The sequence below is a fragment of the Alligator mississippiensis genome, chromosome 4 (genome assembly GCF_030867095.1).
Source record: "Alligator mississippiensis isolate rAllMis1 chromosome 4, rAllMis1, whole genome shotgun sequence".
In the NCBI taxonomy this organism is placed as follows: Eukaryota; Metazoa; Chordata; order Crocodylia; family Alligatoridae; genus Alligator; species Alligator mississippiensis.
Window position 1 is genome coordinate 92,646,141 of NC_081827.1, and position 15,926 is coordinate 92,662,066.

Below are 15,926 nucleotides of genomic sequence, written 5' to 3' on the forward strand. Positions count from 1 at the left end.
TAGCTCTTCAAGAACTAAATTCTTCCTGGTACTTTCTACAGGCACGACTCATTGTTATGAAACATTATAAATAGATCTATAGACAAATGTCAGATGTTCTTCAAGAAAGACCAGTGCCAGGCTCCGTATCAGACATCTTTCTAATCCTTTATGCTCTGATAGTATGCCTTTCCATCTATATCCACGATACACAGGGCCTTGAGAAAAGGTTACTAGCATATGCCAGATGATTTTGGTTCTTGGACATTGTGAACCTGTGATTTCACTGGTCCTACCAGATCTACAAAAGTATAACAGTAGCTGATATTCCTGCATATATATGACTGCCTGGATGCTGGTTGAATGACCTCTCCTGAAATGGACAGTTCTGCCGTGGATAGCTGTTTTTTGCTGTGAACATCTTTCTGCATGAAAGAAGATCCTCAACTGAGTTGATGTCTAAGGCCAAATGTAGTGACTGCTTTCTCTGATAGCCAGGACCAAGGCCGCTGTATTAAACTGCTTGCTTCCTTTTAAAGCAGTTTGGCTTGTTCCTCAGTTTTATCCAAATGCACATGGCAATATTTACTTTATTGTCTTGCTGTACAAAGTCTTGCTATCTCTTAGCTCCAAATCCTGATGAAATTCCTAAAAAGACATGCACACATCTTCCTACCATTTAGGATCTCTTGTTTCCTGGGCCTTCAGTTAGATGTTGACAAAAATGATGAGTGCTCATGCTGAGCAACTCATCACCTGCTGTCCTTACCATTGGTCGTTGAAGACAGCTATTTCTGTGACTGTTAAATTAGGTAGAAAGATGGGTAAAATTCAGGCCTTTGCTGCAAATCCCCCATACATAGACATAAGAAAGTAGGGCTAGAAGACACCTCATAAGGTCATTTAGTCCAGCCCCCTGTTCAAGGCAAGATCATCCCTGACTAAAGCATCCAAGCCAAGTGTCTGTCCTCCAGCCTCATCTTGAAAATTTGCAGGGATGTAGATTCTCTTCTTTTCTAGGTAACTGTTCCAATACTTGACCAGCCTTATAGTCAGAAAGTTCTTCCTAATCTTCAAACTAAGTGTCTTCTGCTGCATTTTGAGGTTGTTGCTACAGGTCCTTGCCCCTACAGCTACAATTTCTTCAACAACCTATTCATTTTATAATCCACTGTAAACCCCAGGTCCTTTTTTGCAGTACTGCAGCCTAGCCAGTCATTCCCCAATCTGTATTTGTGCATGTGATTATTTTGTCCAAAGTCCAGGACTTTGCATCAGTCCTAGTTAAACTTCATCTGATCGATTGTGGACCATTTTTCCAGTTGGTCCAGGTCATACTAGATCTAGTTGTACCCTCTGAAATGTTTGCAACTCCACTCAACTTGGTGTCATGTGGAGATTTGCTAAGTGTGTACTCAGTCCCACCATCCAAATTATTAATAAAGATTTTAAACAATATGAGACCCAGGACGGACACCTAAGGAACCCAACTTGATACCTCCTCCCAATTTTGACATAGCCATTGGTGCCGACTTGCTAAAAACCATCATCCAACCAGTTATGAATCCAACTTACAGCATCTAGCTTTTCTAAGTAATTCCTAACCTGGTCTACCATTTATTCTAGGCTGTTTTTTTCCTTCCCTGTCTTTGCAGCCAACTGGGCTTGTCGTCTGATACCTACTTCCCCTATTTGTGAAGATGAAAGTAAAAAAGGCATTAAATACTTCAGCCTCCTCTGAATCAGTAAAAAATTGTTGAGCTAGATACAGAGATATGTCTATATATCTTCTTCCCTTTTATGTGGCATTGGTCAGGCTGCAATTAGAGTACTGCGTCCAGTTTTGGGTGCCGCACTTCAAGAGAAATGCGAAGAATCTTGAGAGGGTTCAGAGGAGGGCTACTTGTATGGTCAGAGGCCTGCAGGCAAGTCCCTGTTAGGAGAAACTAAGGGACCTAGCTCTCTTCAGCCTTAGCAAGAGAAGGCTGAGAGGTGATCTTGTGGCTGCCTATAAATTCATCAGGGGAGAGGGCAGCAGGGAATAGGAGATGTTCTATTTACTAGGGCACCCCCTGGAGTAACTAGGAACAATGGTCACAAATTGACGGAGAGCAGATTTAGGTTGGACATTAGAAAGAACTTCTTCACAGTAAGGGTTGCCAGAATCTGGAATGGGCTTCCAAGGGAGGTGGTGCTCTCCCCTGCCTTGGGGATCTTCAAGAGGAGACTGGACAAGCACCTAGCTGGGGTTGTCTGACCCCAGCACTCTTTCCTGCCCAGGGCAGGGGGTCAGACTCAATGACCAACATTTTTAAAATGCTGTTATCTAATCATAGAGTTGGAAGGGACCTCAAGAGTTATCTGGTCCAACCCCCTGTCCCCGTCGTCTTAGTCTTCTCTAGATTGGCAATCCCTTTTGTTCCACCCTTTCCTCATACGACATACTTTCTAGACCTCTGTCATTTTTATTGCTGTTCTCTGTACTTTCTTCAGTTGGTCTCATCTTTTTATTGAGGTGTGGACACAGTATAGTAATCAAGAACAGAGCAGGGAAATCATTGCCCATGACTTGCATACAACACATCTGTTAATACATCCCAGTATACCATTATCCCTTTTCAACAATATTACCTTGATTTATTCCTCCTGTTATCTCTAATGTCTAGATATTTTTCTGCAGTACTGCAGCCTACTTAGTCATTTTCCCTTTTTGTATTTATGCATTTAATTATTCTTTCGTGAGTGTAGTACTTTGCACTTTTCTTTATTACATTTCACCCTATTTATTTTTTCAATTCATCAAGGTCGTTTTGAAAACCAATTCTGTCCTCTAAAGTGCTTGCAAATCCAGTTTTTGCAAAGACTGTCTAAATACATTTGTTTCTGCTTGGTATTTGCTGTGTTTTGTGGCAAGAAAATCCAGCTGAATAGAACTCTTTCCACTGGAGCTTAGGTGGCCTCTTTTCCCTGTTTTGCTTGTGTTGTCATCTCAGAAATCTGTAGAGCAGGAACGTGATATTTCATCCACACTTCTATATTCATTATTCCTTGAAGAAAGTATTGTATTAAGTCCAGGTGCTTTTTAGTGGGAAAGGAAGAGAGAAGGCATAGTTATTCTTTGCTGGCCTGTCACTTAATATCAAGATAACGGCTTGTTTGTAACCACAAATAGAATTTTTATGGATATCACTCGCATCACTCAAAGAACAGTTGCATGGTTTATAGTAAATGTGGTTTTTCAAAATGTGTTGTTCACACTGTTTTTTATTTCCTGAATGTTAGCTAACTATTTGGGTCAATGGGCAACAGGCAACAATGTTGAATGACATAGTGAGTTTGTGATTTGTATTACTATATGAAGTGTACATTACTAGATTATTAGAGGTAGTGAGATTTAAATTTTGAAGAAAATCTACAGATTCTATGCAGCTGTTTTTAGTTAAACAGAACTTCACATGGAAACTGTATGCTAGGTTTGGGCCATGTTTCTTTTATTTTCAGGAGACAACTGTAGTCACTGGATGCATTATAATGATGCCACCAAAACCAGAAGTGGATGGGCCCAAGAATTATTACGTGAGTTTGAAAGCAACGTTGAATTACTTAAACAGGCTGTGAAGGATCATAACATAGATTCTCCTACTAAATCTCCACCTCACATTTCTCCTCAAAATATTCAAGCAGGTACTTTATTGCCATTCATGCATTTTTCTTTACTCTGCTGTCTTCTGTGAATATTAATTATATCCACAATTGGACTATAATTTTAGATCACTGTCATTCTTGTTTCTTCCAGGCAAAGAACAGATGCCTAAAGGAACTTCTAGGACTTCTGTATCTCCCCAGCAACCAAAGGGTAAACTGGTGTCTAGTCCTCTTGTGGTTAGACTTGCAGATTTCAATGTATACCAGGTACATACTTTTTCTAGTTGAGGAATTTGGGGCCTTTGCTGGTTTGGGTTTGTTTTTTTTTCTTGACTGTTAATTAGCCATAACTTAAAGAGCCTGATCCAAAGCCCATTAAAGTCCATGTAAATCTTTCCACTGGCTTATTGGATTAGATGAGTGAATCTGTGATAGGATGGTACCTACAGATGCTGTAGTTTCAAATCCCATTCTTTCACTCTATCATATGGGATCATCCTTATTTTACCTTGGCATTTTGAGTGTCTTGTCTTTGCTTTCTTCTAGTCTTACACATGCATTTTATTTATTTATGTATTTCAGCATAATGCTATTTAAATCCTTCACTTAAAGTACTATTTTTAATGGGATATTTTATAATATAGTATTATTACAAAGTATATAATACATAATGGATATTATTTTATATTGAATATTTTATGTTCAAATTCTACATCATTTGCTGCTGCTTTAGTTGCTCTCTTTAGTCCACATGCATCCTCATAGGTATGGGGTACAGGGTGCTGTACTAGCAGAGATATTTGCCTCAAGGAGAGAATGGCAGTAGTATTGGGCTCAACTGGGAAATGGGAGCTTTGAATTGCAGCTGAGGTTCTACAGGAACCCTGCCAAGAAAAGATGTTATGTATTTGCTCAATCAGTGGATCTTCCAATCACTCTGATCTCACCAATCCCCCAGCCTTTTGGTGCTATGCCAGTTCCAGTAACCTTGCTAAGGTGATAACTGCTTACTGCCAGAAGCCATATTTGGGTTTGAATTGGGGTTTTCCCCATACTTCATCTTTATTTGTAAAACAGTGTAGCTGTTTGATGAGAGATTAGATTTTTTTTGCTTTATTTTAGATGCTTTACTCTTTTTGCCTCTATCTCCATTTTCTTACTGATTGTCATTGTTTTTGTTGGATGGGTAGAAAGCTTCTTATTTTAAGTAGATATTTTGTATTTTTAAGTTTGTATAAATACATAGTTATCACATTATTACATGTATAATACATGTAACTTAACTTTCATTACATGAAATATATGTAACTTAAAAATATCTGGATTGGGAGGAAAGGCTTATAGGTGTTAGCTATGCACAATCATTACCTATGCATATGCAAAATTAAATGCAATACAAATCAGCATCTATTAGATATTTAAAAAAAACTCACCTATTTTGAGAGTAGGAAGCAGACAAGTAAAAAAACAAAAACAAAAAACAAAAACCTTGAGTAAAAACATTTTTTTGTTTGGCCAGCAGGCATTTTTTTTAAATTTAATGTATGCTTAAGGAAATCTAATATGATTGGGATTTTGGACAAATGACCATATTTACTCAGTTCTAAGACAAGGTTTTTTCCCCATTTAACGAGGAGTGAGGGGTTGCCCCTTGCCTTAGAACTGCATATAAGGGAGGTGGGGGGAGGGGGCAGGCAGGTGCTGTGGCTTGGGCTTCAGCCCCTACCTAGCTGTAGCTAGTTCCTGGCTGCCATCTCTGCACCCTGCCATCCCTCCCGCTCCCCTCCCCATGCGGCCTCTGGTCCCCCAACTCTCTCTCTCTCCTTCCTCCCTCCCCCTTGATCTGCAGTGTGTCCATGCTGCAGCCTGGGGTACTGAGCACAGTCCCAGCCTGGCCCAAGAGCTGCAGTACACAGCCTGCACAGTGCAGGGCAGCAGGGGTGGAGCCTACTGGCATGGAGCAATGGTAAGGATGGAGGAAAGAGGGAGGTAGAGCTGAGGATGGGGTAAAGGCTAGGGAGGAGGGGAGAACAGAGGCTGGAGAAGGATTTCATGGATTTCTAGAGTCAGAAGGGACCTATTAGATCATTGAGTCTGATCCCCTGCTCTGGGCAGGAAAGAGTGCTGGGGTCAAGTAACCCCAGCCAGGTGTTTGTCTAATCTCCTCTTGAACACCTCCAGGGCAGGGGAAAGCACCACCTCCCTTGGAAGTCCATTCCATATTTTGGAAACCCTCAATGTAAAGAACTTCTTCCTGATGTCCAATCTAAATCTATTCTCCTTCAATTTATGGTCATTGTTTCTAGTAACCCCCAGGGGCGCTTTGGTAAACAGAGTACCCCCTATTCCCTGCTGACCCACCTGATGAGTTTGTAGACAGCCACAAGATCACCTCTCAGCCTTCTCTTGCAGAGGATGAAGAGATTCAGGTCCCTCAATTTGTCTTCATAGGATCTTACCTGCAGGCCCTCAACCATACATGTAGCCCTCCTCTGAACCCTTTCCAGGTTATCCACATCCTTCTTGAAGTGCCATTCCCAAAACTGGATGCAGTACTCCATATGCGGCCTCACCAGTGCCACATAGAGTAGAAGTATCGCCTCCCTAGACCTGCTCGTGATGCACCTGCTAATGCAAGAAAGAGTGCAATTAGCCTTATTACCTTATCACATTGGTGACTCATGTTCATTTTTGTGTCGACTGTGATTCCACGATCCATGATCCCTTTCCACTGCTGTGCTACTTAAAATGGTACTTCCCAATCTATAGGTGAATTGGTGATTCTTTCTCCCCAGGTGCAGCACTTCCTATTCTGATCTGCCCACTTCCCCAGTCTATCCAAATCCTCCTGAATTTGCTCCCTACCCTTTAGTGTGTTTACTATACCCCATAGTTTGGTGTCATCTGCGAATTTGGACAGAATGCTTTCTATGCGCTTATCCAAATCACTGAAGATATTGAACAGTACTGGTCCAAGGACAGAGCCTTGGGGGACACCACTGCCCACATCTCTCCAGGTAGAAACCGACCCATCCGCCACCACTCTCTGGGTTTGTCCCATAAGCCAGTTTTCCACCCACCTGACTGAAAAAATCCATGTCACAGCTACTTAGTTTACTTGTAAGAATTGGGTGCAATGCTGTGTTGAGAACCTTTTTAAAATCCAGTAACATCTACCTCTGCTCCTGCATCTAAGCACTTTGTCACCTGGTCATAAAAAGAGACCAGGTTAATCAGGCAGGATCTGCCTGCTATAAACCCATGCTGATTGCCCCATAACATTGTTTTACCTGCTGGCCCCCCACAAATGTGATCTTTTATGACTTTTCTAAGGTTTTGCCAAGAATAGAGGAGAGGCTAACCAGCCTATAATTGCCCGATTCCTCCTTCCTCCCCTTCTTGAAAATAGGGCCCACATTGGCCCTTTTCTAGTCCTCTGGGACCTGTCCTGAGTGCCACGAACACTCGAACCGTTGCATCAGTGGTTGTGCTGTGACACTGACCAATTCCTTTTGTACCCTTGGGCGAAGATCATCGGGGCCTGCTGACTTAAATACATCCAACCCCTCCAAGTGCCCCTTCGCTAGGTCATTGCTAACTGTTAGTGGATTGGTATCTCTCTTATGCCAGACTAGAGTCTCATTGGGAGGTGTGTTTGTATCCATGTGCAGGAACACAGATGCAAACAAATCACTTAAAAGCTCAGCTTTGTCCATCCTATCTGTTACAGTCCTGTAGCAGCCCTATGTTGCCCTGCACCGTCGTCTTACTTCCTATGTGCTTAAGGGTAACAAAAAAGTCCTTCTTTAATCTTTGTTGCAAGCCTGAGTTCCGTTTCTGCTTTGGCCTTTCTCACTGCTTCCCTGCAAGCATGAGCCAAGCAGGTATACTCCTCCTTGGTGGCTGCCTCCTGCTTCCACAGTCTGTAAGCTTCTCTTTTCCCATGTAGGCTCCTCTGGATTTCCCTGCTTAGCCAAGAGGGTATCTTGGCTCTTTTGCCTCCCTTTATGTGTACAGGGATGGTACCCCTCTGTGCCTGCAGGATCAGTCCCTTGAGGAACTCCCACCCTTCCTGTACTGGGGAGCAGGGGGAGGGGAGCAGAGGCAGTTGTGCCCCCCTGTTGATGCTGGGGGGGCAGAGGGCACCCTGCCTTGGGAGCCATGGAAGTGTGACGTTCTGGTGGTGGTAGCAGCAGCAGCTCTGAGCCTCACTGACCTGCTTTGCCCTCTTGCGCTGGGTCCTACCCACTGGGCAGCAGAGGCAGCTCTTGCCCAGTGCCAGTCTGGCCAGGCTGAAGCCCAGTGTGAGTGCAGATATCTGGGAGGGCATGTGCTTCCCTGATGCATCGCTTATGACTCTCCCCCTAACCCTGCCATGCATTACTTATGTCCCCCATGCATCACCTCTGCGCGCCCGGCCCCCCCCCCCCCCCCCCCCCCCCCCCCCCCACTTACCTGCAGTTCTCCACCATGCTGCCTGGCTGCATTTTGCTCACATGCATGTGTGTGCACGCACGTGTACATGGGCCCCCTGCCTCTGATCTCCCTCCTCCCACTCCCTCCAGCCCAAGCAGCCCCTTGTAGGCTGGAACTCAGACAGCCTGCAAAGGGAAACCTGCAGTTTCCTGGGGTGGGTTTTTCTTCTTTAAAGGGAAAAATCTGCAATTTTCTCTGTTAAAAGGGGAAAATCTGTGATTTTCCATGGAAAACTTGGATCCCTAGTGACAAGCCCTGCACTGGACACTGCGTAATCCAAAGCCTGCCTGCCATCTGGCAGTGCCAGTGGTTCCAGGGTAGTGCAGAAAACGAGGTGGAGAGAGTGTCTTTTGGGGTCATCTTCTCCTGCCAGGTGGAAATCTTTCAGACGCCCCAGTCTGCAGATATGCCCCTTTTTTAATAAGATGTCTGTATTCAGGGTCATGGTGTTGATAGTGCAGCTCTCTGGTTCTTGTTTGTGTGAACAGTGGACAGCTCCAATGTTTGCAGCTAGTAAAGACAGGGAAGATGATGGAGATAAGGGTGACTTCTGCATGTGCCTGCTGTGTCCTGGCTTTTGTGGATACAGGGCTTGTGGCACTAGCAGCACACCTCTTTTGCTGTACATATATACCCCAGAACAATGGGGTGCATTCAGACTGCCAACACTGGTGTTGTGGCTGCATATGCATCACTGGCCATACCAGGTGCAACTAGGGATATATAGTGGGGTTTGCCACACTGCTTAGTGTTATTGCAGATCCCATTTGTTAGGTCAGGAGCAGGCAAAATGTGGCCCTCGGGCCAGATGAGCCCGCCAGGCCTTTCTGTCCGGCCCGTGGGGCCTGTAAAAAATTTAGAAAATTAATATTTATCTGCCCCTGGCTGCCTGTCATGCGGCCCTCGATGGCTTGCCAAAACTCAGTAAGCAGCCCTTCGCCCAAAATAATTGCCCGCCCCTGTGTTAGGTAGAACAGTCTGTTGCACTACTGGTTGCTTTACTGAATAACTCATAAAAATCAAGTAGTATATTAATAAAATTTCTCATTTGTCTTTTTCAGGTCTCTACAGCAGACCAATGTCGTTCTTCCCCTAAAACACTAATCTCTTGCAATAAAAAATCACTTTATCTTCCACCAGAAATGTCAGCTATTCATATTGAATTCACTGAATATTACTACCCTGATGAAAAGGATTATCCTAGTAAGATTTTTTTTCTGCAAGATATATCTTACATATTATACTCATCTTTTGTGAAGCCTAACAGTAACTTCAGATTTGAAAAACATATTGATTCAAGGTTTACAACCAAAATTATTAATAGAGCTTTCACTGAATCATTTGTAAAGCAAACTTACTATGAAACAAACACTTTACCGTTTTCACAGTGTTTGCTCTGAGAAACCCATTTAAAGCATTGATCTTTCTTTTTTAATAAACATTGTATTTGAAGCCAGCACAGTGTTTTCACCAGGAAATAAAATATTGATCATTCAAACAAAGTATATGTTGCATATTTGCTTTACTTGGCTGCACAAAAGAAGTCAAACTCCTGGAATGTAATGAAAATGTAACAAAAGGTCTGTTCAAGGTATTTTAGTAACGTGGTAGAGGTCAGTATTATCTTATGTATGGAAATCCTAGTGGGTTTCTTGTGGATGGTGTTGAGAGTGGCTCGCTTGTTGCCCTGCCCTTTCCTTGCAGTTGTGAGGTTTCCTTCCCTACCCACCCCACCCCTTGTTCTCCCTCCTCTTTCTGACCCAATCTGTTCCATTCTAATTTTAGCCTTTTTCATGTCAGGATTGGACCTGGGAATTGCTTTGGGGTTAAAAGAAAGGAAGAATGATAGGACTTGGACTTCCTCTGACCTCCTACTCCTATTCTGCCTGGTTAATAGCATAAAGAAGAGATAAAATATTACTTATGCTTGTTTTTAATAAGTTTTCATAGAAAATAGATTTTGTTTTGTTTTCTCTTCTCTTAGTTCCAGCTCCAAATTTGTATGTCCAGCTGAATGCTCTGCAATTCACTCTAGATGAGAGAAGCATTCTTTGGCTAAATCAGTTCGTGTTGGATTTGAAACAGAGTCTTACACAGTTCATGGCCATGTATAAATTAAATGACAACTCAAAATCTGATGAGCATGTTGATGTTAGAATTGATGGACTAATGTTAAAGGTACGGTATGAAAGGGGTGTTTGGGAGGTGTTTTGGAACAAAATATTTTCTCTTTAGCTCTTAAAAGTTATTAGCCAAATAACTAAAAAAAAGAGGAGTCTGGAAAACTGAGCAGACTACAATGCAGAAAAGTGTGTGAGGACGCAGAAAGTGCATGTGACCAACTACCATCTCTTCTAATATGGTCCTGGTTACAAGGGAGTTAGGAGCCGTACCTCATTACAAACGACCCAAGTTGACAATGAAGGCAAGATGCCTGAAATTGCAAGTAAGGAATGCAGGAGCTTGGCAGGAGCTGAGAGCTTCAGCAGTAAGGGTACTCTGGGTTCAGTGCAGAACTCCTCATTCATCTCCTCTGTAAGGGTATGTTAAGAATACAGGGTCTACATCCTTATCTTGTACAGGCAGAAGAAGGGCAGTCTTTTCCTAGCCACAAATTGCACGCCTCGTTATACAGTTTTATATCTATTAAACAGAGAAGAGTAGTAATTTGCTGAAATCACCATGATTTTTTGAATCTCATGTCTGTAGCTGTTTGAGGATGTTACTTGTAATAAGTATGTCCTTGAAACTACTTAGTTATTCTGTCTGATGTTTCTTTAGCATTGTGGACTTTGTGTGTGCAACTTAAAATAGTTTTACTAGCCACAGAGAGATTGTTCTTTTGTATAACGAGATACTGTTCACTTTGCCATACCTTGCACTGCAGAGCTTTAGACACTCCATAAAATGGATGTATAGATCAGGGCTGTCCAATTACGGGGGCTGCATCTGGTGCTACCACGTGACTTGAGCCATACTGTGGGCGGGGGGGAGGCCCTTGGAATCTGCTGTCCCTGGTGCCCCGCCCTCCCCCTCCCCTTCCCGGCTATACCAGCAGCATGCAGCAATGGGAGAGGTGGCTTTGGACTGCCATATGGGCAGCCCTGTACTCGAGAACTGAACTCTTATGATTACAGATTTGATCAGTTTGATATTCTGTGCATTTTAGGTTTCTGAAGACTTGGTTGAGAAACAAACAAGGTGGCAGAATACAATTAAGTTGCCAAATAAATTTAGCTTGATCTCTAAGAAGGGCAAAGAAATGCTCCAAAAGAAGAACTGGACTTCATAATTGCCATTTTTAGAGATATTACAATATTTAGTTTATAAATTGTTACAATTATATGATGGTCCCTGAAATAGTAAGATACTTTCCTGACTGGCATTATTTGTGCGACTTTGGGAAAAGACCTGGTACTGTTCGAATAGTGGCTTGTAATAGCGATTATTTTTCTGGTTTGCTCTCATAGTAATAACCATAAAATGCAGTATTCTCCTTCAGATTCTTCATTAGCCTGTAGCAACAGGGGACCTGGACTCAGTGACCCCAGAGGTCCCTTCTAGTCTTATGCTCTATATTTCTCTAAGATCCACTGCAGGTAACCAAGGTGCAGTTTCTGGCTGCAGATAATCAAGATAATTTCTGGCATAAGAGAGAGCTCTCTGAAAAGCAATGGAAGTGCCTCCTCCAGTCTGAATTCCCCCAGTTATAACCATAGGGCGTAAGGCCACAGTGCGTTCACAGCCCTGTGGTGCTAGGGGGTAGAGAATGCCCTGCCTCTTGGCCTCCCCCCCCCCCCACCTGCTGGGGGCGGGGGGTCAGGGATGGGGGCTCAGTTCCCCCCCCTTGCCTGCCTCACTTCCTGCGTGGTGCTAGGAAAGGGGCTGTGCTGGTGCAGTGGGGGACACTGGGCAAAAGTAGCCCTACCCACCCATCTGACACTGCAGTGTCAGACTCCATCGCCCAGGCTGCCATGTGGTGCCGGGCAGGCAGGCAGGGCTGCTTCCATCCAGCATCCCCCATGGGCTCAACAATTGATTCTGTCTGGCGCAGGCAGTGGCTCTAACTCCAGCCTCTTCTGGTTCTGCAGGCTGGGTAGAATCAATTGGCGGGCTTGATACAGCCTGCAGGCTGTGTTTTGCCCATCCCTGGCCTAAGGCCTTGTTATTTTTGTACCAGTATTGAATTTTCATATGAATCCAGGGGTTTGCCTAGTATCCTTGATCAACATTTTTGGAACACATGGAAAAACTGCACAACTGGAAGTTTGTCTAACATACTTATTCCATAGTAATATACTTGCCAAGCTACAAAACTTATTTTCAATTTTTCATTTATTTTACTTTGCATCACTTTCCAGTTTTCTTTTGAACTGGGTAGCTTTGTAGTCTAACTCCCTTTAACTAGTATAATGTATTTTTCTGTTGCAGTTCATCATTCCATCTGAAAAGAAACCTGAAATCCATAAAGATCAGCCACGTGCCATATCTGTTCAGAGTTCTGAGATGATTGCTACAAACACAAGACACTCTCCAAACTGTAGACACTCTGACCTGGAAGCCTTGTTCCAAAACTTTAAAGATTGTGAATTTTTTAATAGAACTTTCACCAAATTTCCCAAATCCAATAATTTTAATCTTCTGCATCCAATCTTCCAGAGACATGCTCATGAACAAGACACTAAGATGCATGATGTTTATAAGGGGTATGTCACTCCAAAGCTGAATAAATATGCACTAAAAACATCTGCAGCTACTGATGTCTGGGCTGTGCATTTTTCCCAGTTTTGGATAGATTATGAAGGAATGAAAAGTGGGAAAGGCCGACCAATAAGCTTTGTAGACTCATTTCCACTCTCACTTTGGATTTGTCAGCCAGTAAGATTTGCAGAGTCACAAAAGGAACTGTTTTCTTATAATCAGACCTCTTTTAACATTCCAAAAAGTGACTCAAGTGACCTCACTAATAGACTACAGCGCAAAAAACTTTTACAGGAATATTATAGGAGTGAGACAGAGCCCTTGACAAATGGCATTCAAAAACTTTGTTATTCAGACAGCAGTTCAGGGGCTCTGTCTGCAAGTTCTTCGGATGCAGATATTCATATCCTTGTTCATATTGAAAAGCACGTGAGCATGCAAATCAATCACTATCAATATCTTTTCTTGCTGTTTCTCCATGACTCTCTTGTAATGCTTCTAGAAAACCTAAGGAAAGACGTAGAACAGGTGACAGGCAAACCTGCAAAGCAAACAGATGTTTGTATTGGGATCTTACTTAAAAGTGCAGACATAGCTCTTTTATTGCACCCAATAACTCAGACAAATCCTTGCAAGCCTCCAGTTTTGGAAGAAGGAAGTCCTGTGGTGTCAGACCTTTCCCCGTTGAAAAATGGAGAAGCTCTTGCATTAGAGAGCAAATTAACTGCTCCTGATACAACCCAGACTGTTAGTGTTGATGTTAATTTTGTAACTGAGGTTAACAGAACAAATTTGATGGACCCTCTTCTTTCTCAATCAAGCAGTGACATAGATTTTCATAAGAGAATTTCATTTTCGGATGATTCTTCAGACAAATGCTTGGGGAAAACCAACGAAGAAGAAAGTGGACTCTTCAGCAGAAGCGATTCAGAAGAAATATGTGGACCATTAGGTGACAAAAGTAGCTTGTACTATAGAGATTCAGTGAATGTTGTAAACAGTGAAGAAGATTCTACTGAGTTTTTCACTAATAAAGATGATGACAAAAATATTCTTTCTAATAAATTAAATGACCAGGGAAGTGGTACTGGAGCTGATTTAGAATCAGAAACTACCTCACAGTCTGAAGAATATGAAATTAATAAAGAGACAATGGCCATGGTTAAAACATTTGCATCCCAGTCCATGTTAAGGTATAAAAGATTTAATACTTTGAGTTCACATTTTTTTTCAACCATAGCAATTATCAAGGAATAATAGAAGTAAAAAGTTAATATCTCAAGATAGAGAACATGTTAAGTATTTATAAATCCTGTAAATACACAGTAAGAGTGTAATTTAACAAATAAAAATTAAACTTTAAAAAATTGTTTTAAATATTTTATATTCATTCAGTATTCTTAAATACAGAAAAACTGACACATGGTTTATAGGCAAATATAAATTAATGTTCCACCTTTTTATTTCTGTCTTCCCCCCTAAGAATTATAGCATTCTTTTGTATTGACTATAATTATGTATTTAATTTTTTTATTCCTGGGTTAGAGGATTTTGATTTTTCTTCTATAGAATTCCCTTCATTTTAAGTAATATTTTCCTAATATCTTTATATTAAAAAGTGGAAAGCCTAAGGAACGCTGCCAGTCCAACCTCCCTGCATTCTCTGTTTCTTATAAGAACATGAAGAGAAGTCCATCACAGGTCTCTCTGGATACCATTTCTATTGATAGCATGATGTTAGAAGAACATTTGCTAGAGAGTGATGGAAGTGATAGCCAAAGTTTTCTCGAGAAAGGTAAACAGATTTAACAAAATGTTTGTATACAATACATGAAAGTATCCTGTAGGCTAAATTCTGTTCATTGCATTTGAGCAGTTCTCTTGACTTCACTAGCTGCTGATATCTAAATATTTTTTTGCTTAGACAAGGTACTATTGCAAAGGAACTGCCAGTTGTCCCACTTTGTGGCTGTTTTGGTGGAGAGAAACACTGTTGTGCTGTTTTTATGACTAAATTCAGTGGAATTACTCCCTGTTTGTGAACTTCTGAGCCAACTGGTACCCTAACTTACAGTGTTCAGTCTGAAATGGTGAATGAAGATTTCCAGTTTCAAGTATAGGAGCAGTTTCTTCACAAGGAGTACTAGTCTCTTCACACAGCGTTCTTCTTCTGTACTTCTTATTGACTGATTTCTGCGATCAGATGCCAGTAACTTCAGTGGGAAACATTGATAAATATCTAGGAAGAATTTGGCTTTATGTTGGATAGCTATTAGTTTATGTAATCTGTAGTGTAAAAGTGATGTTGTAATCATGATGGTTCAGAAATTATGAGGGGCAGGGATGATACAATCTGTGGAGTTAAACTATCCGTTAGTTTTTCAAACTTCAGTGGCAAGACTTTAAAAGATTGGTTTCCTCTGTATCCTGCTACCTGGATAGAAAAATATTCTCAAATCCCATGTTACTTTACATGATTGATTTGTTGTTGCTCATGTCATTGTCAAGACAAAAACAATGGTACTGGCCTTGCAGACCTCTCATTATATAGGAGTTCTGGGAATATGCTGCATTTCCAGAAAAAGCCTTTGTATTTTTTTCATTGCTTCCTCTCCCCCCACACACCTTTTTTAACTTTGTTGTGTTCAAAAATGATGCTTCATTGCAGGTTGTAAAGGGTGTATGTTCCCTAGTTGTTAAGGAAATAGAAACTTCTGTGACAAATATGAGAGAGCTTGACTGCGTAGCTCTATAAAGAGCAGAGCTGCAGCCACTTTTTTTTTAAAGGCATCGGGCAAAAGATTTGTCAATGACCTTTGGAATACAATGAGATCAATGACTTTTGGAGTACTTTAACCAACTTTTTGCAAGTTAAAATATACTTGTGATGCAAAAAACTAAAACAAGGCCCTTTTTGAATTTCTTAGATAGTAGATACAAGGCTGCATTGGATGTCTAGAAATTAAGTAGTAGGTAAGAGGACTGATGTATCCCTGGAGCCCTGCAAGAAAGGCTTTTATCCCAGCCTACATATACTAGCGTGGAAGCCACATGAGTATTCATACTTAAATGGTTTTCATTCATTGCTCTCTGTAACAGGCACGGAGTTGTTACAGGTGGTGTTC

General features: G+C 41.7%; 1 protein-coding gene across 5 annotated transcripts in view; it reads left to right on the forward strand.

Annotated features, from left to right (window-relative positions):
• BLTP3B (bridge-like lipid transfer protein family member 3B) overlaps positions 1-15,926 on the forward strand; it is an 81,832-nt gene that overhangs the window by 53,589 nt on the left and 12,317 nt on the right. For 4 of the 5 annotated variants that reach the window (XM_059726320.1, XM_019480874.2, XM_014595192.3 and 1 more), the window contains 6 exons: positions 3,481-3,663; positions 3,776-3,891; positions 9,162-9,303; positions 10,085-10,278; positions 12,532-13,994; positions 14,421-14,596. In XM_059726320.1, the coding sequence (XP_059582303.1) occupies positions 3,481-3,663; positions 3,776-3,891; positions 9,162-9,303; positions 10,085-10,278; positions 12,532-13,994; positions 14,421-14,596 (2,274 nt within the window). The remainder of the gene's footprint in view (positions 1-3,480; positions 3,664-3,775; positions 3,892-9,161; positions 9,304-10,084; positions 10,279-12,531; positions 13,995-14,420; positions 14,597-15,926) is intronic. The other variant, XM_019480872.2, reaches the window with a different exon arrangement.